This window comes from Zea mays, chromosome 5, assembly GCF_902167145.1.
Source record: "Zea mays cultivar B73 chromosome 5, Zm-B73-REFERENCE-NAM-5.0, whole genome shotgun sequence".
In the NCBI taxonomy this organism is placed as follows: domain Eukaryota; kingdom Viridiplantae; phylum Streptophyta; class Magnoliopsida; order Poales; family Poaceae; genus Zea; species Zea mays.
Window position 1 is genome coordinate 169,299,910 of NC_050100.1, and position 26,345 is coordinate 169,326,254.

The 26,345-nt window shown below is 43.2% G+C and overlaps 2 protein-coding genes across 9 annotated transcripts; one reads left to right on the forward strand and one right to left on the reverse strand.

Moving 5' to 3' along the window:
* The first annotated feature begins 2,912 nt into the window (after window positions 1-2,912).
* On the forward strand, window positions 2,913-10,729 carry LOC100193681 (Protein MEI2-like 1). 2 transcript variants are annotated; one of them, XM_008682961.4, is made up of 15 exons: window positions 2,913-3,173; window positions 4,006-4,111; window positions 4,298-4,340; window positions 4,833-5,138; window positions 5,596-6,008; window positions 6,095-6,253; window positions 6,383-6,499; window positions 6,570-6,718; window positions 7,303-7,400; window positions 7,489-7,944; window positions 8,147-8,795; window positions 8,886-8,970; window positions 9,056-9,124; window positions 9,285-9,464; window positions 9,925-10,729. In XM_008682961.4, exons 2-15 carry the CDS (start codon window positions 4,007-4,009, stop codon window positions 10,081-10,083), a joined length of 2,988 nt encoding a protein of 995 aa, XP_008681183.1. In that variant the 5' UTR covers window positions 2,913-3,173; window position 4,006; the 3' UTR covers window positions 10,084-10,729. The 2 variants fall into 2 exon arrangements, with proteins under 2 accessions (XP_008681183.1, NP_001345788.1); NM_001358859.1 differs by having other exon boundaries at window positions 2,937-3,403; window positions 9,925-10,705.
* Window positions 10,730-12,423: 1,694 nt separating this feature from the next.
* On the reverse strand, window positions 12,424-16,892 carry LOC103627205 (uncharacterized). 7 transcript variants are annotated; one of them, XM_008647503.3, is made up of 9 exons: window positions 16,313-16,892; window positions 15,673-15,702; window positions 14,924-14,983; window positions 14,338-14,508; window positions 14,135-14,260; window positions 13,506-13,582; window positions 13,361-13,416; window positions 13,188-13,291; window positions 12,424-13,070 (listed from the first exon to the last, which is right to left on the reverse strand). In XM_008647503.3, the coding sequence occupies exons 1-9, from the start codon at window positions 16,880-16,882 to the stop codon at window positions 13,056-13,058; spliced, it is 1,209 nt and encodes a 402-aa protein (XP_008645725.1). In that variant the 5' UTR covers window positions 16,883-16,892; the 3' UTR covers window positions 12,424-13,055. The 7 variants fall into 7 exon arrangements, 2 of the variants coding, with proteins under 2 accessions (XP_008645725.1, XP_008645724.1); XM_008647502.3 differs by having other exon boundaries at window positions 12,424-13,110; XR_002262423.2 differs by having other exon boundaries at window positions 13,506-14,005; window positions 14,135-14,508; window positions 14,924-16,874.
* Between the last annotated feature and the right edge of the window lie 9,453 nt (window positions 16,893-26,345).

A 26,345-nucleotide genomic window follows, 5' to 3' on the forward strand; every position in this document is an offset into this window, starting at 1 on the left:
CATCGCGACTTTAGGCCTTATAGACATGACGTGTGTCAGCGCCATAATGGGTGCCCATGCCAGCACTCCCCTCCTTAATCAAATAACTACAATCTCGAATCCAGTCTAACTAATATCAAATTGACCAAATCGAAAAATCTATGTACCTTAATTGATGGTCTGACTGCTCTACTGTGCTAATACCTAGTTGTCTCGTCTACACGAACCATTGTCTTGTTTGCGCTGCTGTCTAACTATACAGTCGGATCACTAGTATACGACCATACAAATCTAAATGCCTCGGTGCTGTTGGGCGCCCCGTGGCCCAACAAGCATTACCTTGGCCCTACCCATTGTCCACTAGGGCGGCCGTGCTGGAATAGCCCAATCACAGTGTTGTGTATGAACCTTAGATGCGGCACATCGAGGTAGATCTAGGATGACTCGATTTTATTTTATTTTCTTATCTTTTTATAAAATATCTGTAGGATTGGCACAACTGTATTTTTAGTTTATTTTACTAGTTAAATGACCGAACCATGGACTGGCCAAAAAAATAGCTTTACCTTACTTTTAGTATTCAGAAAGCGTTAGTTTATTTTACTATTTAAATGACGGAACCATGGACTGGCCAAAAAATAGCTTTACCTTACTTTTAGTATTCAGAGGGAGTAGAGGTTACAAGAGTAGATATATTTAATTAATAATATAGAATAATCCAGAATAAAGATTAAAAAAACAGAGGAAGTAGTACTACAGAGCGTGGTCTTTGGAACAAACGCCGGAGAGCAACAGTTGCGTACGGTTGCATACCAACGCCATTTCGGAGGCATATACTCCGGTATGGGTAAAGAGATATGGGTAGACAGTAGGCTAGGTGGGTAGGGGTAGTACTATCTTTGAGCACAAAAACACGCAGCTGGCCGCCCCGCCCGGCTGGACGACACGAGACGCAAAGGATTTCCCGCAGCTGCACCTGCACCGTACCCAGGCTTTTGATCCCTCCGAATCTTCCGTGTGAGCCCTGCTTTCCTTTCCCCACTCGCGGCATCCCTATCCACTTCTCTGTGGGGCGGGGCCCATAGAGGCGGGGCCATCAGGAACAGGAGAGGGGCGGGGACAGAGTCGGGCCCTGCAACAGGCGACAGGTTCGGGTTTGTGCCCTTCGGCCATTCGAAAGTCGAAACGAGAGGCGCGGTTAATGGGCGGGTCCCACAAAGGATCCCCTGTGGCCAGTCGCTCTCTGTGACCTCGAGCGTTACTTTGTGATTTACTAGTGCACTCTGTCTCCGTTTCAGAGATAAAACAGCTACGTTAGCCGTCTACGTGCTTAACCTTTAGCCCTAACATCCATGATGCCGAAACCATACGTTACATGTAGATATATCGCATGCTATGTATATAGCATATCTAGATAGCGCATGTTGTTTTATACATCATTTGGAGCAAGAAAATTGTACCAAGAAGATATTTTATCTCGTTTTTATCCTGTACTTGTGGCATAAGTGAACCAGCGCATATGACAACGCCTAAATTTCACAAAACATAGCAACTATTATAGGGACACGTACAATTCATCGTCACAAAATGTTTGTCATGCAAAGCTTCCACACCAAGGTACCTACTTCATCTCATACTCAAGGACATTGTAGCTAGATAGATATTTCCATATCAACAAGTCACAACAACAGGGAAAAAGATGCATACTGCTCCACGGTGGGTCGAGGGGGATTGGAGGGGATTAAATCCCCTCATAGTCAAATAGGAGGAAATTTAATCTCTCTCTATCCTTTCTAATTCCCTACAACCGAATAAGCTCTAAATGGAATAAAGCATGTTAGCCTTCATCCATTCAAGCGTGATAGATAACACATCGGTAGACCCACTTTGTGTTGTGTGTTCAACTTCAAGTCCATCGAAGGAAGAACGTGGACCAAGGCTAATTATTTTTTTTAGAAATACTAGTGTGGAACAATGCAATATATCTCAATTAACACATATATATCCGATGCGTGCGAGACAAGTTATCGGAATATAACGTGTAATAACTTCATGGATTTGGTAATAACAACCAAAAAGTCAGGCCCGCCACCCATTTTAGACAACATGCTTATTACGCAATAAATAAACTAGGAGCTGAGAACATGTAACGAGTTTTTCTCATTTCTATTTTTACCCACCACGACTAGCAGTCGATAAGTAGTCCGCATTTCCTCTTGATACGAGGGAGGAATCAATTTCAGCCAAAAAAAAAAGAAAAGAAAAAAGAAATCGTTCCGCCACTACCACTACCAGCGGTCAAAATGGAAGGTGCTCTGAGTATCAACTTTTAATAGAGTTCGTACAAGAAAAACCGAATTGACCAATTCTGAACTTTCTGAGGAACATAGGAATCTCAGAGAAATTGCTGGGTTCCATACTGGTGCACAGGGACCAAGGAAAGCACAGGTTAAAAGTACTGCTTGTCAGCCAAGGAGGGCAATTAAAATGAGAAGAAAAGCAACCTACTAATAATCTTTATTAAGCCAGCAGTGAGTGAGTGTAGTGAGAGAAGAGAACCATCCATCTATATCTCCGGCGCAAGCAAGCAAGGCACGCCCGACGCCGATGGATCGACGATGCCTGGCTTCTCCTAACCAACTCAGCCCAAAGCCGTCGCGTCGCCCCCAACTCCCCACCACCCAAATTTAAACCCACCTCCCACCAACGCACCGCTCTCTCCCCTCGACCCCACTGCGCTCATGGCCCCACGCCCGTCTCTTTTCACTGACAGGTCAGCCAGCGTAGACGTGGGCCACAGCTGGTCAGTCTCAGGTGGTAGGGCGCGTCCCAGGGCCGCCGCGCGCGCCGCGGTGCCGTGCTCCGCGGTTGCGGTCACCGGGCGTCACCGCGGGGTACCGTATAAAGGGCGTGCACCCCCTGTCTCGCGGCCCGCGTTTGGGTAGGTAGTTGCTGCTGTGCTGTTCCCCCCCGTCTGTCCCTGAGAGGCCCGCGGCGTCTCCGCTTCGCCTCACCACCCACCACCTCCTCCTCGCCGGTACCCCTCGCCGGAGCCAGCGAGCTTCCGGCGAAGAAATCCGGCGGGCACACCACACGGGGGCGGAGCAGGGGGGAAGGGGTCCGGCGCCGGAATGGGGGCAAGCGGCCGGGTGCTCAACGCCGTCGTCGCTGGTGTCGCGTCGCTCTAGGGTTAGGTAGGTGTCCGTAGCTTTCTCCTTCGCTCCCCCTCCCTCCCCTTTGCCGCCCGGCGTCGCATTGGGGTCCCGTGCCGACCGCCAGGCCGCGTGATCCACCCGTGCTCGAGCTCGGAGAGGCTCCCGGTTGCGTGGCATGGGGCCATCTCTTCCGCCTGCTGCCGCTGACTGGGAATTCGGCACCATTTCTTCGCTCTGAGGAGTAGTAGGTGGCAGCAGTCGCCGATCTGGTGAGCCTCCACTCGCTTCCCGTTGTATACATGGATGCTTTCTCTTGGGGATGTTTCAGTTTTCGGAATTTGTTGGAAGCTCCCCTTGTATCCTTACTTGTTCTGTTTCCCTTGCTTGCTGTGTGTGATCTGAGCTTGAATTCGGGGGCTGACAATTGATTTGGGCTGTGCTCCGCGGAATTCCTCGTTTTGTTTTGGTGGTTCCTTTCATCACAAGGGACTTGCTTGTTTGGAGCTCGTAGAGCCCGAGGCGCATTAAATTCCACATCTTATGCGCTGTTTTATTGGGGAAATTAAACATTTCTCTCGCAAGTTTGTGGGATTCGCACTCTGATTTGTCAAATCTACTGGTTCTGGTTCAGAAGTATTGACTTTGGAAGCTCACAAATCCCCCTTTTTTCCCCTCTGCTGCCCGTTGGCTCGGTTGCCATAGATTCACAGATTTCTGCGCGTAAAATTGCTCTGATTCACCATGTTTACCCCCATCTACACTTCATCTTTTCCGCAAATTTTATCAGTTTTGGCTTGATCCCAAGCAATTTAGGCACGGTGTTGTTGTCAAGGTTTGTGCCTAACACGTTATATGCTCTGGACGCCTGCAGGATGCCATCTCAAGTCATGGATCCGAGGCGCCACCTCTCCCAGTTCAGCAATCCAACCGTGGCTGCGTCCTCCTTCTCTGAGGAGCAGTTTCGCCTTCCCACAGAGGTAATAATCTGCAGTTGCAGAATTGTTGCCCCATTTATTGGTTTTTCTGTTTTTGTTAGCTTATGCTAAGACCAGTGATGCCTTTATTGTCTTAGTTCATGTTTGATACCTATCATTTTGTTATTTGATCATCTTTCTTGAGTCTTGACTATGGTATGTACTGATTTTTTTAATCTGTCTTTGCAGAGGCAGGTCGGATTTTGGAAGCAGGAGTCGCTGCATCACATTGGTGAGTACTGAATTTGATTTAATATCCCTTAGCTTTGTGCTCATTTCCATGCAAAGGATGCCCTGTCGCTGCAAAAATTCACGCGTTGATGTGGGGGGCATTTTGTGCATTAACAGTCACAACATTTTATGCATGACTAAATAGCATAAATAATTTGTTTGCATGTGATGAATATGATTTTAGCTTACCCTAACTTTACGGGAATAATAGGTTTTGTTTTTGGTGTTGTCCTGATGGACATGATTTGTTGCACTTTCCATTTGCTGTTTCTGTATTTAGGTCAAGCCATTGTTTTGTAAAGGATTTTTGACATATTTGATGTCCAGGTTATCCTTTGATAAGAAATTGGTTGTGCTAGTTGATACCTTATTATTACTTTTTATTTATTTGGCGCTCGTGTCATACTCTCTCTTTGTTATCACAATGGCTCATGCATTTTGTTGTTCGTTATCAAGATGTCTTATCAAAGCAAGATGTTTTTATTGTTGTCAGGAAGCAAGTCAGTTGCATCTTCTCCAATTGAAAAGCCCCAACCCATTGGGACAAAAACTGTGGGTCGGGTAGAACCACAACCATACAAGCTGAGAGACCAGAAGACTGCATTTAGCCTTGAGCACAAGACTTTTGGTCAAGAGAGACATGTTAACCTACCACCATCTCTGTGGAGAGCTGATCAAGACCCTAACCTCCAATCTGATCCATCTTTATTTCCCGATGGAAGGAGGACTAGTCCAAATGAGGCCTACAACGAGAATGGGCTTTTCTCAAGCTCCCTATCAGAAATTTTTGACAGAAAATGTGAGACATCTTACTCTGGCACTTTCATCAACTTAATTAGAGCAACTGATTATACTGTAGTGAGCCTGAACCATGAGAACCATTCTCTTCATCATAGAAAATGCATTGAACTGTATCACATATTCCATAGCAAGTATTGTGTATGGGTGCACCTTGAAATCAACAGAAGGGAATAAAAAGTACAACAAAGGATATCAGTGAGTATGAAAGGGAAGAACAAATAAAAAGACTTAACATCTTTTCTTTACCATTTTTGCATCTTTTTTTAAGGAATCTTACCTGCTTTATTTTTCTTTGGCCTAAGAATCCTTTCACTTTAGTTTGGTATCATTATCCTTCTATTTTCAGTCACATCTTGTGCAATGGGCAGTCAGACACTTAAATCATTGCTGTTGTAATAAGCAATATATTGTTCCTATTTATTGCTTCCTAACCAGTTCTATGCTTAAATATGTAGTGGGACTGAGATCCATGGATGTGCGTCTACGCCAGCCAGTTCAAAAGGTTGATCTAACTCATGTAGATGATGAGCCCTTTGAGTTAACAGAGGAAATCGAGGCGCAAATAATAGGAAACATACTTCCTGATGATGATGACCTACTATCAGATGTTCTTGATGTTGGGTACACAGCCCATGCTAACATGGGTGATGATGTCGATGATGATATATTCTACACTGGAGGCGGGATGGAACTGGAAACCGATGAAAATAAAAAAAATACAGAACTTAATGGAGCTAATGATGGTCTTGGGTTGCTAAATGGCACAATGAATGGTGAACATCCATATGGGGAACACCCTTCAAGAACTCTTTTTGTCCGAAACATTAATAGCAGCGTTGAGGATTCTGAATTAAAACTCCTATTTGAAGTATGTTCCGTCTTTCCATTCCGCTCAAACCTATTGTTCTTGTACAGAACATTTGTTTCTGAAAATAATTTACTCTTTACCCACAGAATTATGGAGAAATCAGCAACCTTTACACTGCCTGCAAACATCGTGGTTTTGTGATGATATCTTACTATGACATAAGATCAGCATGGAATGCCATGAGGGCACTTCAAAACAAGCCACTCAGACGTAGAAAACTTGACATACATTACTCCATTCCGAAGGTATTCACAACTCTATGTCTTACTGGCTTGATTTGTAGACATATTTTGCCCAAGGATGCCATTATTTATGTAGTTTACAGTTTTTAGTCTTGTAGTGCTTGTGCTAATTGTTACCTTTTTCTCCCTTAGGACAATCCTTCGGAGAAGGATATTAACCAGGGGATGCTTGTTGTATTTAATGTTGACCCCTCTATAACAAACAATGATATCCATCAGATATTTAGCGAATATGGTGACATAAAAGAGGTATCTATGCTCTTACATTTACTACCAACTACATTCTAACTAGAACTATAATGTCTTAAATTAATTGCAGATTCGCGATGCACCGCAAAAGGGCCATCACAAAATTATAGAATTTTATGATGTCAGAGCAGCCGAAGGTGCAGCTCGTGCTTTAAACAGGAGTGATCTTGCTGGCAAGAAAATAAAACTGGAGACTGGCCGTCTGAGTGGTGCTAGACGGTATGTCTTTGAAATGCGAATATTGCTGTTCATTCTCATATTTCATCAGCAATACTTTCTTTATTACTTTTGTTCACTCCGTATTTAACTGTTGATCATTTGATCACAGCTTTAGTGAACCTTAGGTCATTTTTGGCAAGCTGAACGATTCTTGCATAGGCATCACTGGTATATAGTAGCATCACTTATTCTATATGATGGTACCTGTGGATAGGATGCACATTAGTTATGTGCCTGGGTTTTTTGTTTTCTTTTCTCAAGCGGAAAATCTCTTCCTGGAGCTGTAAACATTGCGCTATTTTTATTTTGTCATGCATAGATAGTTACTTAATATTTGTTTGTTTAGTTCTGTGTGTGGGATCTCATGTCCTAAACAAAACACATTTTTGTTTATTCTTTTATATTGTAGTCCTAATTCTTTGTATACATTTAGGTGTGTTGATAGATACTTGTATGTTAGTTATTAAGTTTATCCAGAAAGACTAATTAATTGACGCAGCATTCTAAACTCCATTCTACAAAATTTTGAAAACATTGGTTTTAATCACTGATCTAACATTGATTTTAATGTTGTTTTATAACAGTTCAACACAGCACATGTCCAAGGAGTTGGGGCAGGAAGAATTTGGTGTATGCAAACTGGGCAGTCCAAGCACAAATAGCCCTTCATTGCCTTCATTGGGTATGATGTTTATTTTTTTCATCTTTATTGTATGTCATGTACTCATGTCTATGGATGCATTTCCTGACGTGGAGGATTATTCTTCAAGGTTCATCTAATATAGCAGCAATGACATCTTGTGGACGTGAAAATGGGAGTATGCATGGTTTGCATTCTGGACTTCTCACATCAATGAGCCCGTTCAGAGAGGCTTCATTTCTGGGTCTATCATCTACCCTACCACAGAGCCTGTCCTCTCCCATTGGAATTGCTTCTGCTGCAACTCATAGTAACCAGGCTCCCCTTGGTGAGCTCAGCCACTCTCTTAGTCGGATGAATGGGCATGTGAATTATGGTTTTCAAGGCTTGGGTGCTATTCATCCCCATTCTCTTCCTGATGTTCACAATGGAGCAAATAATGGCACCCCTTACAATCTGAACACCATCACACCTGTTGGTGTCAATAAGAACTCAAGAACAGCTGAAGCAGTTGACAGCAGACATCTTCATAAAGTGGGTTCTGGCAATCTCAATGGGCACTCATTTGATCGTGCCGGTGAAGGAGGCAAGTTTGTAAATTTTGACATCCTAGTCTCCATTTTTATGTTTGACCCTATTCTCTCCCATTTCCATTCTTTAAGCATGTGCTTTGTAATAAAGCTGTTAGGTTTATCAGGATTGTGAAAGCTAAACTGTGAAAAGTTGATCAATTAATGCATGTTATTTAATTGATCCCTGCATGACTGCATGTGTACCAATTTTTGCAGCCATGGGATTTTCAAGAAGTGGAAGCGGTCATAACTGTGGTCACCAGTTAATGTGGAATAATTCAAATAACTTCCACGGTCATCCCAATTCTCCTGTGCTGTGGCAAAATCCCGGATCATTTGTAAATAATGTACCGTCTCGCCCCCCAGCACAAATGCATGGAGTTCCAAGAGCACCATCACACATGATTGAGAATGTTCTTCCAATGCATCATCATCATGTGGGCTCTGCGCCAGCAATCAATCCGTCACTTTGGGACAGGCGGCATGGCTATGCAGGGGACTTGACAGAAGCATCAAGTTTTCATCCTGGCAGTGTTGGGAGCATGGGATTTCCTGGTAGCCCTCAGCTTCATGGTCTGGAGCTAAATAGCATATTTTCTCACACTGGTGGGAGTCGCATGGATCCAACTGTGTCTTCAGCTCAGATCAGCGCACCATCTCAACAGAGAGGTCCTATGTTCCATGGAAGGAATCCTATGGTCCCCCTTCCTTCATTTGATTCACCTGGTGAGCGGATGAGAAGCCGGAGAAATGATTCAGGTGTTAACCAGTCTGATAATAAGCGGCAGTATGAGCTTGATGTTGACCGCATAATGCGGGGGGAAGACTCACGAACTACACTGATGATAAAGAATATCCCAAATAAGTATGTTTTGAGATCACTCAGTTTTATGCTACATTTATGTTCTGTCTCAATAAAATTTCTTTTGTTCTGGTTGGCTCTTTTGGGTTTCAGGTATACCTCCAAGATGCTCTTGGCTGCTATTGATGAAAGTCATAAGGGCACTTATGATTTTATTTACTTGCCAATTGATTTTAAGGTAGATTGAATTTAACTCATAACCTTGTATTAGTTGAGACTACTTGTCTGCTCATGTTACTAAATGAGATCAATCTCCTTTTCAGAATAAATGTAATGTCGGCTATGCTTTCATCAACATGACCAATCCTCAGCATATCATTCCGTTTTATCAGGTGAGAATTATTCAATTAAATAAGTGCTACTGTATCGTGCAGTTATGGCTATTTTGACTTTTGATCAACTTATATGGCTTGCCAAATTTGTACTTCGATAAAATATCCATCTGGAACATGGATGTGTGCTATCCTGAGCTATTTTTTCATCGTTTTTCAGAGTTTTAATGGTAAAAAGTGGGAGAAGTTTAACAGTGAGAAGGTGGCATCACTTGCTTATGCCAGAATCCAAGGGAAAACAGCCCTGATTGCTCATTTCCAGAACTCTAGTTTGATGAATGAGGACAAACGCTGCCGCCCCATACTTTTCCACTCAGATGGTCCTAATGCAGGAGATCAGGTATGCTTATTTTGTATTTTGTCCTGGGTACTTTCCCTCCTGTCTTTTTCTCCGGTTACATTATGTACTGTTGTCTTGTGAGTTGTGACAAGTCTTCTCTATACCATCGTACAAAGTCATCCGTATACACCTTAAATCCTTGATGGGCTGATGGCAGCTAAAAACATAGGTTTTGTGCAAATAAAAAGGTGGAAGTTAAATGCCCACCTGCCATTTTTGCTGCATTAACTGCCTAACTGGTAACGACTCCACAATTATAGAAAATGTGACATCTGTGGTTACCTTTTTCATCTCGCTGTTTTCAAAGCAAGTTTGGTACATACTACATAGTTTGCAATCGTACCATACTTATATGGTCCCAATGTCTGCTTAATAATTTCAGAACTTGCTCTATTTTTGTGCCTGCAGTGCTTTTAAGCATATGGTTGCAATTTTGACATTTTGTCGTGATCTTTCTCAGGAACCTTTCCCCATGGGTTCAAACATCCGAGCCAGGTCTGGGAGATCCCGGACTTCTTCGGGTGAAGAAAATCACCATGACATCCAGACAGTCTTGACCAACGGTGACACTTCTTCCAATGGAGCTGACAATTCAGGTCCCACCAAGGATACTGAGTAGCTGAACTGCAGCTTGCTGCATCGCTAACCACAAAGGCCCAAGTTATTACTTTTTGCAGACCTATTTTCAGTTCTAGCCCCTCCCTTCCCATTTCGATTTTGTTTGTTAAGTCCTCCCGATCTGTATTTATTAACTTGCATGATGCGGGTCACCGAAGACTTAGGCTGCTGCAGAAGTTTTGTCTCTGGCGGGAAGCTATATGCAAGAGGGTGGTACCGGTTCGTTCCCCAGAATCTATGTGCTTGTTAACCTGAAGGCCGAGAAAGGCGAAAAGGCGCAGGGAGAGCCTCCAGATTTTGGTCGCTGTAAGAATTAACCCCATGTTGTACAGCTGGTCCCAGTAATTTGTGCTGAGGGGAGAGTGAAGGAGTCATTTGATCAGTTTTTAGTGGTGGTGTGTGGAGAGGAAGAGTCTTGCCTGCTTTTCCTTTTTGAACTTTCTTTTGTGCCTTCACCTGTGTTACATTTTGAGTCGAGGGCTCCTCTTAAATTGTGTGCAGAGGGGCTCGATTTTGTTACCCCAGAACAAGGCGCATGTGCGTCGGCGTCGTCTTCTGCCACCGTATCTATCGACCTTATGTACATCTTCATCTATATATAGTATGAGTTTTGATGTCATCTATTTCTTGGATGTCTCACAAGGTTATTTATTTGTATCTACGTGTCTGTTATGCTTGTGGTGTGTAAAGCCTCTGTGAATCTTATGCTTGGTTGCTTACTATGTGAGCATGAATGCAAGCTGTGAGCGTGTAATCCTTGTTCAAATCCAGAGTATACCAACAATAGCTAATTGTTTGTACATTGCTATGGTTTCTATATGTAGATCTTGCTTAAATGGGATATTTATATAAACATGATTCAAACTTATAGATTCTTGGATTGCGCCAAAGGGAGACAATCGACTTGCAGTTGGTGCGCCTATGTATTGAGACAAACCAATGCAGCGGCGGTGTCATCCCTGTTGGCATGGCGGATTCGGCGGTGCGTCTCACACGGTTTTAACGCGCGGTGGCGTGCCCCTAGGCTTTGATCATGTGGATTCGGCTGCGCCTCGCGGTGCACCTAGAGTTTTGCCCTAGACACACAGGTGGCTTTGTGGCAAGGAGAAAGGTGGAGATGACGGGTGGAATGCCCCTAGGGTTTGATCATGTGGATTCGGGCTGTGCCTCGCGGTGCACCTAGAGTTTTGCCCTAGAGACACAGGGTGGCTTTGTGGCAAGGAGAAAGGTGGAGATGACGGATGACGACATGTAGATGTGGGGTGAGACAAGATGAAATTTTCTCTTGTTTTTTTCCACACTCGTGAGATGGATGGTGAGGGAGGGAGTACTAGACTATAGATGATCAAATGGGCTGTGCTTGTTAACCTGGCTTGAGACACGACCCATTTAATAGTGTCGTAAGTACGATTCAAAGTGGGTAGTGCCGATCCAGTTCAAGATTCATGTCATTTTTTGTTTGCCTTCTCGATCCGAAATGCTGACTTGGTCCGACACGATTATAATTTTTATTTTAAAATGATTGGTATATATATTTTATTTTTAAATTATTAGTGTATATATATTTAAAATATCGATCTTTCGTGTATAACACAAATGAATGAGGGTAGAGCTCTCACTGTTTAACGACAGGTCCAGGGATCCAACCACATAAATAATATATATATAGGAAGCGATTTTACAAATCACAAGTCGTGGCCCTCCATATCACCCACCCGGCTACGTCGAAAGAATGCCAAAGTGGACTGATTAAAAAAAAAGAAGGCAAAATCGTGTTGTTTACCCTCCGAATATTTTGCTTGAACTTTTGAAAAACGACTACACCGAACAAAACCGATGTAGGGGCAGCTTTCGTGTACAGAATACATAAACTGGGGTTGGTGATATAAGATAAGGCCACGATAGGAAATACAGGAGCTGCCGAAAGTAACCCGGCGTCATCAGCAGTCAGCACCACTCGCAAGTAGTCAAAATGGGCTGCTGAGGCTGTCACCTGTGACATCATAGGGACTGATTGCGACTGTGAATAATAAAACTAACAAACGCAAGCTCGTCAGAACAGAACTAATCAGTAATCACACACACACACACACAAAATTACACAAGAAAGATAAAGAATCCAAAGAGTACGTGAATGGAACAAAAGACGAGCATGCCGCTCACGAGCGGCCGCCAGATACAATATCTATAAATTGGAGTGCCTCTGTTCCACTTAGAATCAAACAAAACAGTGTCAACACTAGAATAGAACAGTTCTATCATAACATACTCTAGAACTAAACACTACCTTAGTCTACACACACCAAATTATTATGAGACAAAAGTTACCACAGGAACATAGTTAAGGAAATGTGATCACAATTCACAGAAAAAATAAAATAAATGTACCAAGTCGAGACCTAAACTGAGCTACAGAACAAAGTTTTCAGCCTTGTCAGATACAAGGGAGGAGCAACTACTGATCATCCACAATCCTATTGGCACCAGCAGTTTGTACCAACAGGATAAAGAATCCACAAATATATGCCTATCTATCTCGTCAGTGTATGCGTAATTCTCAATCCCGTAGCTTCTCTCAACACATGTTCATCATAGTCATGGTCACTGGTCAGGGACGAACTTAACCTCCCGCCTCCGCCCTCTACCCGGTCAGTCTGTTGACTTGATGTCTCACCACTGCAGCTACTTATCTGGTATTGACTTGGACTCCTAGTCTTAGAGGCCGGGCTCTCTGTATTGTCACAGGACTACCAGGATGCTATGGGTATATGATGTCGTAGTGCTCCTGCGTGTACAGCACGGTCACTCGGGGAACTTCATGATCAGGGGGTACCTGGTGATAACGACGTGGCCAACACGTGCTTCTTGGCATATCATCTTGGGAATCTTGGCCGCCAGTATAGAGGTCTTGACCATCTACTTGAAAGAGGTACTCCACTCGCAGAGGCACCCGAAGCGCCCTGACTAGTGCTGTTATCTGAATATGATCTGTAAAGACCTTACGCTGGATAACTTCTCGAAAGCACCACTGTTTTAAATAAAGAGAGATACGAGGATAGAACCAAGTAATCCAAGAATCCAAGGTAAACTAGCGGTGCTACTTACCTCGGTGAGAGTGTAACCTTGGCTGAGCTCAGGTATAAGTGGTTCAAACTCTTGCCTGTGCGAGCATATCCAGATAGCTGCTACCAATCTGAGGAAAGTAAAAACTGGCCAACAAAATGTGTTTGAACAATGAACTAGAAATTAGGATTACAAGTGGAGGAAGGGCTACTCACTGTCGTCTATCCTCTTGTTATCTCTGAAGAACTCAAGAAGTTTCTCCATGCGGTAGCTGAAAAATGGCACATGTTCGATACATTATGTGAAATGCAGTGGCTGCAACGCTCTGATGGAATTGCTGGGAAGAAACATGTTATAAACCTGTTAATTGTCGGTACATGCTTCCCTCGTCTTTGTGTCTTCCATCTCATTACTTTATTTATTAGCTTCTTAAATGCCTAAACGAATCAGATATTTTCTTGCAATAAGGCTTTACACAGTACTGACTGTTTATAACAAGGTGCAAAAAGATATGACCAACGTAAGATTTGTCTGCGCCACTTCTACCAGTAAACAACTATAAGATAGTAGTTGAGAAAGAAAATATTTAATAAGCATGTAGGATTAGTATTTGATCAGATGGCCACACAAAGCAGCATGGGTGTGCATTGTCTTGGTGTAAGGAAGAAACATGATCTCTTTTATCTCTCTACAACGATGTCTCATGATGCTGTTCTGTAAAAATGAACTTATGTCAACATGTATATTTATTAGCATTAGATTGTTACATTTCCAATAAATTCAAATTTGAACCCATGAACAGGTTGTAAAATTGTGATGGCATGCCCCTATTCCACTACATTGAAACAATGGTGCATATCCTGCAAACGACAGAAGGGAAAAAAGTAAAGTGAGATGCCAGATCCAGCTTGCAGTTTGATGTTGGTTGAAGAAATGGTCTATTAAACATGTTTATCTCAGAAATGGCAAACGTGGAGGTGAGAGCTTACTTTGTGGCTCCTGGAAAATTCGGAGGCCCACGCCCACCCAAGGCGTGCATGTTGCCTAGCCACTCCTTTAACAGCAGCAAGAAGACGGTGCTCCTCATGTGTATCCTGCCTATCAAGAACTTGCTCCTGTTTTAGAGTGGCGCAAACTGGGGTGTTAACCACAAAACATAAATATTATTCAAAGGAAAAGGGAGGACATTTACGAGGTATGAAAATATGAAGCTCCTGTAGAAACACTCTCCATCTCCATGCACAGGCCTAAATTCAGAATATTCACGACAAAGGTTCAGAGCATGTAAATGCAATTCCACTCCTTGTACAGCAACCATTGCAAAGAGATCGTAATGCCTAATGAGCTCGGTTATGTGAACTTTCTGCACAAAAACAAGAGCAAAAAAAAAAAAAATCAAAACAAAATGATCTGAACCAGGAAGCAACAGTTCTAAAATGGGATTGTAATTTGTTAAGTTTTCATGTTTCCACATTATAAGAAAACCTTAAGCCACTAATAAATGCAATGTTTTTGCTGATATTGATTTGTTAGGTGAATGAAGGCAGGGCTGGTGCAGTGGTGGAAAAGACTAGTCTCGGTTTATCACTTTCTCAGACCCCACTCATGTGGAGTCTTTGGTATTGGGTCTACCCTTTTAGTTTGTTCCGTGAATGAAGAAAGAACATATACTGCATTTCCTGAATTCAATATAAACTCGAAGCCGATTAAGGTCTCATCCCATCACAAACCAATACTATCAATTAGAATAAGCATGTAAATAATGTATGGAGTCAAACCTGGTAGTTCACATCAGGTGTCGTGTAATTTCGGTTGGAGTTTCCTATCCTGTCAAAAAACTATTTCACATAAAATGGGTTAAAAATTTCACATTTTTTGGCAGGATTAGATTAGAAGCAACAGTAAATAATTAATGCCAAGACCCAACAGTTCACAGAAGGAAACAATGGAGAAGGCAATGGAACTTTTTAAAGATATTACTACAGTAATATCCAAGATCTTATGTATCTGACAATTGCCTCTTTTACTAATCATATACTAACTTCAGCTATTAGACTATTCATCAACATCAGAATCCTGTATGTTTGGCTTCAGAATTCCTTAGAAACACGGCAACAAGGACAATTTGTGGTACAATGAAGAATAAGACATAAATACTGACCGTTAATAATATCAGTGTAAGCAATAACACTTCGCACTTTTCAAAATTATAAAAACATCACAAAAATGTTGTTTTTTGCACTTGAAATTCCATTTCTGATCACAATAGTAATAAAAAATCATATAATCTTGGCAGAACAGAAACTATAAACATCTGCCATTGCTTTCATCTCTATGCTACACCCATTTTGAACATGATCTCCTGCCAGAATATATTTTATCGTCCCAATATTTCATATAAGCATGGATAGAACAAAGACTGAACAATCCTGATCCAACATCTGAAACACAAAAAATTGGCACAAGAGTGCTCACACCAGTTACCAATCACAACCAAAGATGAAGAAATATTCAGGTCATATTGTACCTTTCTCCAGAGCGGTTTCTTGTCTTTCACCTGTTCCAAAACTAACATCAAATATTCAAATAAAGGAGCAGTGATAACAAAATTGGCACTTATCGAGCCTTGTCAGCTACTCAAAATATGATTATGCTTTAGTCCAGAAATCAGCCAGGCAAAGGCTAAAACCAGCAATGCATGTATTCAGCCTATGATCTAAAGAAACTACATTGGTTTATGCTATCTCAAATAAACATAGGGATGGGCCCTTACATATTTGACGGTGAAATGAAAGCATGACAACAAACTGAACAGAAATACCGATTACAACAGCGCAAGAACATGCACCTAAAAAAGTCTCTGCAAGATCGTTGCCACTCTAAGCAACAAAGAAAGAGAAACTGGCCCCAACGTCTGCCTAAGGATTCCACCCCTGCTCCAGGATGCCATACAATTTCTTAGCCCCGGACTCCAGTATCCTAAAATCCTCCCCACAAGATCCCCATGAACGGCAGGATTCGATCTCCCAAATGCAAAATCACAAGAAAACAGGAATCGCTCAAGAACGTAGTCAAAATATCTAGGAAATAACACCTGCGCATTCCGTTCCCTCGGTATTACCTCAGCCTGATATAGACTCAAAATCTCTCTTAGATGCTGATATTACCTCAGCCTCGGCTTTCTGGTCCGTTTCCCCGTTCCGCCGGCACTCCACCATCAGTTCATCGAACACGTCCTTCAAATCGAAGCGACTCTCTCTGTCACCATCTCTCATCGCCATGCTGCTCCCCCACACCTCGTGGAATATGCTGCGGGGCGGAGAGGGCGGGCTGGGGGGCTTGCCGCCCGAGGAGCTCGGAACTCTGGTTCTCGAGGCGGAGGGAGGGCGTGGAGGAAGAGGGGGCTTGCCGCCTGCGGAGCTCGGACCTCTGGTTCTCGAGATGGAGGGAGGGCGTGGAGGAAGAGGGGGCTTGCCACCTTCGGAGCCCCGTCGGAAAAGAGACATGGTCTCGTCGCCCTTCCGTTCGGCCGCCGCGGCTGTGGCGGCGGAGGGGTCCCGGTCTCCGGCTTCCGGTGGCCCATGGACCTCTTCTTCAGTGATCTCGGACTGCGGAGCAAGGGAAGGCGGCTCTGCAGAGACGGCGGCGGCGGCGTTGGACTCCTGCTGCTCGCGCAGCAAATGGGCCGAGTCTTCGGTTTCGGTGTCTTCTTGGTTCTTTCCTGAACAAGAGGCCATCGTGGCGGGAAGAAAATCCTGACGGGAAAGGGGTGCGGAGGGTCTGTTTCAACAAATCTGGAAGAACGAGGGGGCGGAAGTGAAATACGTGGAGGGCGTCGTTTTTAACTGTGGAGATGATGGGGGGCTATTTATAAAAGCCGTAACGGTCACTCGGTCAGTATCATGAAGATACGAGAATGGGGCAGCACAAGGGATTAGTCATTGGATGATTGTTGCTGTTAATCACAGGACAAAGTAGATTAAAGTTTTAGTGCATATATACTCTTGTGAACTTGCATATGTCAAAGCGAATACGTATCTTGGATACGCTGCAAACCTAGTGTCCTAGTGTATCCATGCATCATAGCTTGCATAGACTGGATATTTATGTAGATGCAGTGCTAAAGAGTATTTGGTTTATAGGAACTAATGTTTAGTCCCTATATTTTATTTTATTTTAGTATCTTCACAAATACGTTCCATATTTAACAATTTATGGACTAAAATATAATAAAATGAAGAGACTAAAGATTAGTCCATAGAAACCAAACACCGTCTTTGTTCCATGCTAGACTTTCAATTATTTGTTGAGGGAGTGAAGGACCCACTTGAAATGGCTATTCTTGATGGTCGTCAACTTGCACTGAAAGTAGTTCCATATCATTTTCCCGATCCCATCAAAACATCGATTCAAATTTGAACTATTTGAATAGTGCTTGTCGGTACTCTGAATATGAGGTGCACACTCCTGCTATGTTTAAGTGAAATCCCGATGGCCACCATTGAGGATTTCACGGGCAACTCGCCCAACGTGGGGTTGAGGCCCATAGTCGGTACCCTAAATATGGGATACCCACCCCTGCTATGTCAAAGTGAAACCCTGGTGGCCACCATTGAGGATTTCACGAGCAACTAGCCCAACACGGGGTTAAGGCCCACCATATGGAGTCGTGGCCAAGCCAGACCCGTCTCCTGGGCTGGATCACAATCTCCATTAAGCCCCATAAAGGGAGGAATCAATAACTTCAGCTATAGATCACGGATCCTGCAAATAGAACCCGGACCTCTTTGTGGACCCATCAGATCCATGGAGAAAGGAGTCCGAAGGGAGCACAAAGCCCCGGAGAAGAAGACACTCTCTGGCTTCAGCACCGAGCCTTCGGAGTGGCTTCGAGGCTAGAAAATACCATCCAAACCTCATGCCAGGTGAGGTCCGATGTCGCCACGTATACGGACAAGTGCGTCCAGCGCCTGGACCCCATCGGGAGAGGTCTGAGCCCACGATCAGAGAAGGCCTAGGAGTGCCATGTCATTGCTTATTTCCGGGCCTGCCTCTTGTCCAGGCAGAGGTATGGTGCCGATGCATGGCCAAACGCACCCGAACGATGCCTGACGAAAGCCTTTGACATAGGTCCCGCCAGTATTAAGTGCGGATGGGATGCATACTTGCCCGCGCTGGTGACGGGTAGCGTATCCCTAGCATTAAATGCACTTGGCGCGCCAAACCCGTTACGTGCGGATTTTACAGTTACCCGCATGTTACCGAGGTAAGGGCATTGACCTAATGTGTCTGTTGGGGGTATGCTTCGTAGCCGAAGATTCTAAAGAAAGAAACACCTTCGGCAGATCCTCTCAAAAGCAGTGACGAAGCTATCACCTATAAAGCTTCGGCACAGTGACATGTCTCAAGACGAAGGGGTGAACCGACTTAAAGATGAAATGACCTAAAGACCCATGATATTCTGTCATTATTGTAGTTGATTGTAAAGGGCATAAATGTAATTATACACAGGCTGCGCCCTGTGCCTATAAATAGGTGAACAGTACCCCTGTACTGTTCACGCAATCTTATAATCGCTGACACATTACGCTGGAATTATTGCTTTCTGCCAAGGCGAAGGTATAAATGTACCTAAATATTATGTTTTAATATTTAGGTTTGTATAATAAAATATGTGAATAATCTTATGTGTTTTTGATATATCATTCCCTTATGTTTCATATTTTTTATACTTAATCCTACATTGTTTTATAACTCTAATCACGAAGGTATGACCTTCGTGATATCTTACTCATGGCCTTCGTCCGAAGTTCATTAAATCCTTGGGGATATAATGCTTCAGTGGACGAAGGGCATTAATATTTAACATTTTATATTGCCTTGTTCTTAATTCATAGCATTTGAGAACAAGTCGCCAACATTGGCGCCCACCTCTGGTGAACTCACTTCCACTTTTTGAGTTGATGGCTTCGTTCAACAACCAAGCTAGAGCTGCTTCGGCTACGAAGCTAGTACTCCCGATAACAGGCAGTTCATGCTCAGAGCCAGCCAACAAGAAGCAGAAGAAGGAGGCACAGAGAAGGGTACAGCATGTCGGGGTGCAGGGACCCTTCATCAAGTCGAGATGGTCCCACATCCCAATTACATTCTCCCAAGAGGACCTTCAGCTCAAGGATTACCCTCACAATGATGCTATGGTTATTTCTTGATCAAAGGATTTCTGGTCCACAATGTTCTAGTTGATACAGGCAGTGCAACAGATATTATATTTGCTAAGGCCTTCAGACAGATGCAAGAGCCAGAGGATAAGATTCATGATGCTACACACCCTCTTTGTGGCTTCGAAGGAAGGCAGATTGTAGCGCTCGGCAAGATCACGATGCCAGTGACCTTCGGATTTGTCAACAATACAAGGACTGAGCAAGTTGTGTTTGATATTGTCGACATGGAGTACCCCTACAATGCAATCATTGGTTGTGGGACACTCAATGCTTTTGAAGCAATTCTTCATCCAGCATATCTATGCATGAAGATACCTTCGGATCAAGGGCCTATTGCTATTCATGGAAGTCAGGAAGCTGCCAGAAAGGCTGAAGGAAACTGGACAGATTCAAAAGCAATTCATAATATAGATGGAGCCGAAGCTTGTGAGCAATACAAGTACAGAAGGGAGAAGGCTGCTTCGACCGATCAGCCGAAGCCCATGCTCTTATGTGAAGATATAGCAGAGTAGAAGGTATTGCTGGGATTTCAATTGTCTGAGGAACAGGAGAAAACTCTAACAAGGTTTTTGTTCAACAACAAAGATGTCTTCGCATGGTCAGCCAACGATCTCTGTGGTGTCAACAGGGATGTCATTGAACATTCGCTCAATGTCGATCCATCCTTCAGACCAAAAAAGCAAAGGCTTCGGAAAATGTCTGATGACAAAGCTGAAGGTGCTTGGAATGAAGTGAAAAGACTTCTTAGTGCTGGAGTCATCAAAGAAGTAAAATACCCAGAATGGTTAGCCAATACTGTTATGGTGCAGAAGGCCAATGGTAAATGGGGAATGTGCATTGATTTTACTAATCTCAACAAAGCTTGTCCAAAGGATGAGTTCTCATTACCAAGAATAGATTCTCTAGTAGATGCAACAGCTTCGTCAGAGCTCATGAGTCTACTAGATTGTTATTCAGGCTACCACCAAATCTAGATGAAGAAGGAAGATGAGCCAAAAACCAGCTTCATAACCCCCAGCGGCACATATTGTTATCTTCGGATGCCTGAGGGGCTCAAGAATGCTGGAGGAAGCTTCAGTAGAATGACAGCGAAAGTCCTTCACTCTCAGATAGGCAGAAATGTGCTAACATATGTGGATGATATCATAGTAAAAAGCACGAAGCAGGAAAATCACATTGCTGATCTACAGGAAACATTTGCTAATTTTAGGCAAGCTGGCCTGAAGTTGAATCCAGAAAAACGTGTCTTCGGAGTAAAAAAGGGAAAATTCCTTGGTTGTTTAGTTTCAATAAAAGGGATCGAAGCTAATCCAAATAAAATCGAAGCTATCCTTCAGATGGAGCCGCCAAGCACAAAAGAAGGGGGTTCAACGGCTGACAGGAAGACTGGCATCTTTGAATCGATTCATATATAGATCAGCAGAGAGAAATTTAACATTCTTTGAAGTGCTGAAGTCGGCCGAAGTATTTCAATGGGGATCAGCTCAGCAGAAGGCCTTCAAAGAGCTGAAGCAATACCTGATAGATCTAACAATGTTAACTCCACCCGCGCTAGGGGCTCCTCTGCTATTGTATGTGGCAGCTTCGCACTCTGTAGTGAGTGCGGCACTTGTATAAGAGAAGCTTGAAGGACAAAATAAAAAGCAAGTCCCAGTATATTTTGTCTCTGAAGTATTAAGCCTATCAAAGAAAAATTACACAGAGTTGGAGAAAGTGTTGTATGCTGTATTAATGGCTTCCAGGAAGCTTCAGCATTATTTCCAAGCTTACCATATAATTGTTCCCTCGTCACAGCCTCTGAAGGATATTATGAGGAACAGAGAAGCTACTGGAAGGGTTGGAAAGTGGGCTGCGGAGCTCAATGAATTTACCATTGATTACGTGCACAGATCTTCAATTCAATCCTAGGCGCTAGCATACTTCATTGCTGACTGGACGCCAGGGGCTCACAAAGAAGGGACAAACAAGGATACCGAAGCTTGGACGGTGTTCTGTGATGGTTCTTGGGGAACCTTCGGTGCAGGAGCAGCTGCAGTCCTAGTAGCACCTTCAAAAGTCAAAACATGTTTTGCAGTCAAACTGGACTTCAGTTGCACAAATAATATTGCTGAGTACGAAGCACTTCTTTTGGGGCTTCGAAAACTAAGGGCAATGGGAATAAGAAGGGCCATCCTGAAGACTGATTCTCAAGTTATTGCTGGCCATGTGGATAAGTGCAGCAGGGCACGGGACCCAAAGCTAGAAAAATATCTGGATGCAGTCCGAAGGTTGGAAGCTTCCTTCAAAGGGTTTTCCGTCAAAAATATTCCAAGAGGTGAAAATGAGCATGCGGATTTGCTAGCCAAATCAGCGGCTCAGGGGCTCCCTTTACCCTCTGAAGTATTTTTTGAAACAATAAAAGCACCTTCGGTTGAGCTCATGGAAAGAGCAGTGCTCACCATTTCTCCAGTGCACAGTGAAGATTGGGGAACTGAAATAATATCTTTCCTTCAAGGAAATTGTCTTTCAAGTGACGAAGCTTATAACAAAAGAATGGAGGCAAGAACAAGACCATATGTCATGATAGAAGGGGAATTGTATAAACATGGAGTTTGTTCACCACTCCTCAAATGTTTATCAAGAACTGAAGGTATCGAATTGATGAAGGAGATACACGCAGGTCTGTGTGGATCTCACATCGGATCTAGGCCCTTGCTGGGAAAAAATTTTCGTCAACGATTTTATTGGCCGAAGACAGCTTCAGATGCAACATAGTTAGTTAAAAAATGTGAAGGCTGTCAAAAATGTGCAAGAGATCAGAAACAACCTTCATCTCTAACTCAGTTAATATAGCCCACTTGGCCGTTGCAAAGGCGGGGCCTCGATTTGCTAGGCCCACTTCCACCAGCTCAAGGAAATCTAAAATATGTTGTAGTGGCGGTAGAATATTTTTCTAAGTGGATTGAGGCAAAGCCTTTAGCCACAATAACTTCGGTCACTGTCCAAAAATTTTTCTGGCAAAATATTGTTTGTCGCTTTGGAGTGCCGAAGGCTATTACTGTGGACAACAGAACACAGTTCGACGCTGAAGCTTTCAAAAAGTTTTGTGAACAAATTGGCACGAAGATTCATTTTGCATCGGTCAGACATCCGGAGTCAAATGGACTTGTTGAAAGAGCTAATGACATTATAATGACAGGAATAATGAAGTTAATCTTCAATCAACCCAGAGGAAAGTGGCCAGATGAATTGATCAAAGTGGCGTGGAGCCACAACACAACAATATCAAGGTCAACAGGCTTTACAACATTCAAATTATTGTTTGGTGACGAAGCAATAACCCTAGAAGAAGCTAAAGCAGGACCAATAAGAACAGTGGCTTCGGCAGAGGACGAAACTGATTATTCTGTGGCAAAAGATGCTATAGAAGGGATCATGCTTCAGGCTGTGGAGAACATCAATAAATATCAAGCCGAAACAATAAAATGGCGTGACAGAAAAGTTCGGTTAAAAAACATCAAGCCAGGGCACTTGGTACTTCAGAGAGTTGCCAACCCAGATACAGTAGGCAAGCTACAGTTGAAGTGGGAAGGACCTTTTCTGGTAGTATCTTCGTCAAGACCCGGTTCTTACAGATTAAAGGATATGGACGGCAACGACATTCCTAGATCTTGGAATGCGGATGAGCTTTGGCGATATTATGTATAGCTTGATGTAATCTTTTTATTTTTTCCTATGGCACCCTTTTCCTTTCTAAAGGGGAGAAAGGTTTTTAATGGGGCCATAGCATGTAATTTCTCTTTTTCTTATTTCAGCTCTACAAGAGCAATATCCCCCAAAAATGTAAATGTAAAAGCTGAGCATGCACCATCGAGTGCAAAGAGAAAAGAAAAAACAGGGAGAAGCTCAAAAGACGTCCCTAAGGGGATGCAGAGCATGACGAAGCTACAAAAAGCCGTTCCTAAGGGAGCGCAGTGTAAGTTTTCTGCTCAAAAGTCATTCCTAAGGGAATGCAGAGCTTACAACGAAAAGTCAACGCTGATTCCGCCGAAATATAAGGCGAAGCGCGAAAAGTCAACGCGATACCGCCGAAATAGAAGGCGAAGAAGTTCAAAAGACGTTCATAAGGGAATGCAGAACTTACAGCGAAAAGTCAGTGCTGATACACCGAAAAATAAGCGGTGAAGCCGAAAAATAAACGGCAAAGAGACTTTGGTTATTCCTAAGGGGATGAAGGCTATGGTTGTGGCTTCGTATGCGTGTGTTTGGACATTCATTTGCACGACACATTACATCATACATTCGCATTCATAAACATTCATTTAGACATACATAGGATCATCATCATCATCATAACACAGGCAGTTGCTTCGGCTCAAAAGACAAGGCTTCGGCAAAAAGAAAAAGAAGCAGTTTTTATGCTTCACTGTGTACAAAAATAAGGGAATGTGTTTTTGCCTTCGGCTCAAAAATGCTAATTTCGTTCACACCGAAGCACTTTATACATTGATGGAAGGGTAAGAATATATTACAAGGTATGGACAAAGTTCACAGAGTAAAATTTAGTTACATTATTCTTTACAAAGGTTATTACAAGAGTTCTTAGAGTTTTTTCTACAGTTATTGAAAGTCGCCTAGAGGGGGGGGGGTGAATAGGGCGAATCTGAAATTTAGAAACTTAAGCACAACTACAAGCCGGGTTAGCGTTAGAAATATAAACGAGTCCGAGAGAGAGAGGGTGAAAAACAAATCGCGGGCAAATAAAGAGTGATACACGATGATTTGTTTTACCGAGGTTCGGTTCTTGCAAACCTACTCCCCGTTGAGGTGGTCACAAAGACCGGGTCTCTTTCAACCCTTTCCCTCTCTCAAACGGTCACTTAGACCGAGTGAGCTTCTCTTCTCAATCAAACGGAACACAAAGTTCCCACAAGGACCACCACACAATTGGTGTCTCTTGCCTTGGTTACAATTGAGTTTGATCACAAGAAAGAGTGAGAAAGAAAAGAAGCAATCCAAGTGCAAGAGCTCAAATGAACACAAATGTCGCTCTCTCTAGTCACTATTTGATTTGGAGTGATTCCGGACTTGGGAGAGGATTTGATCTCTTTGGTTGTGTCTAGAATTGAATGCTATAGCTCTTGTAATGTGTTGAAGGTGGAAAACTTGGATGCCATTGAATGTGGGGTGGTTGGGGTATTTATAGCCCCAACCACCAAAAGTGGCCGTTGGAAGGCTGCTGTCGCATGGCGCACCGGATAGTCCGGTGCGCCACCGAACACTGTCCGGTGCGCCAGCCACGTCATCCGGCCATTAGGGTTCGACCGTTGGAGCTCTGACTGGTGGGGCCTCTGGGCTGTCCGGTGGTGCACCGGACAGGTCCTGTAGACTGTCCGGTGCGCCGTTTGTCGCTGCTCTGACTCTGGCGCGCACTGTAGCGCATTGAATGTGTTTGCAGTCGACCGTTGGCGCGAAGTAGCCGTTGCTCCGCTGGCACACCGGACAGTCCGATGAATTATAGCGGAGCGGCCTCCCATTTTCCTGAAGGTGGCAAGTTCAGCTTCGAGTTCCTTGGTGCACCGGACACTGTCCGGTGGCACACCGGACAGTCCGGTGCGCCAGACCAGGGTGCCTTTTGGGATGTCTTTTGCTCTCTATATTTGAACCCATCTTTGATCTTTTTATTGGCTTGTTGTGAACCTTTGGCACCTGTAAAACTTATAGACTAGAGCAAACTAGTTAGTCCAATTATTTGTGTTGGGCAATTCAACCACCAAAATCAATTAGGAAAAGGTGTAAGCCTATTTCCCTTTCAATCTCCCCCTTTTTGGTGATTTATGCCAACACAAACCAAAGCAAATATAGAAGTGCATAATTGAACTAGTTTGCATAATTGTAAGTGCAAAGGTTGCTTGGAATGAAACCAATATATTCTCATAAGATATGCATAGATTGTTTCTTTATATTTTTAACATTTTGGACCACGCTTGCACCACATGTTTTGTTTTTGCAAATCCTTTTGTAAATTCTTTTCAAAGTCTTTTTGCAAATAGTCAAAGGTAAATGAATAAGATTTTGAGAAGCATTTTCAAGATTTGAATTTTTCTCCCCCTATTTCAAATGCTTTTCCTTTGACTAAACAAAACTCCCCCTTTATAAAATCCTCCTCTTAGTGTTCAAGAGGGTTTTAGATATTAGTTTTTGAAGAGGGTGTTCCAATTTTGAAATTCTATCAAAAATAAGATACCAATTGAAAAATTCATTATTTCACAATCTTTTCTTAACTCAAATTTTGAAAATTGGTGGTGGTGCGGTCCTTTTGCTTTGGGCTAATACTTTCTCCCCTTTGGCATGAATCGCCAAAAACGGATACTTGAGTGAAATATAAGCCCTTCCAACTACTTTCTCCTCCTTTGGCAAACAAAATATGAGTGAAGATTATACCAAAGTTGGAGAGTGGCTCGGAGCGACGGCGAAGGGTGAGTAATTGATGGAGTGGAGTGGAAGCTTTTGTCTTCGCCGAAGACTCCAATTCCCTTTCAATCTATGACTTGGTTTGAAATACACTTGAAAACACATTAGTCATAGCATATAAAAGAGATATGATCAAAGGTATATTAATGAGCTATGTGTGCAAAACATCAAAAGAAGTTCCGAGAATCAAGAATATTTAGCTCATGCCTAAGTTTGTTAAAAGTTTGTTCATCTAGTGGCTTGGTAAAGATATCGGCTAATTGTTCCTTAGTGTTAATATATGCAATCTCGATATCCCCCTTTTGTTGGTGATCCCTTAGAAAATGATACCGAATGGCTATGTGTTTAGTGCGGCTATGCTCAACGGGATTATCCGCCATGCGGATTGCACTCTCATTATCACATAGAAGAGGAACTTTGGTTAATTTGTAACCATAGTCCCTAAGGGTTTGCCTCATCCAAAGCAATTGCGCGCAACAATGGCCTGCGACAATATACTCAGCTTCGGCGGTAGAAAGAGCTATGG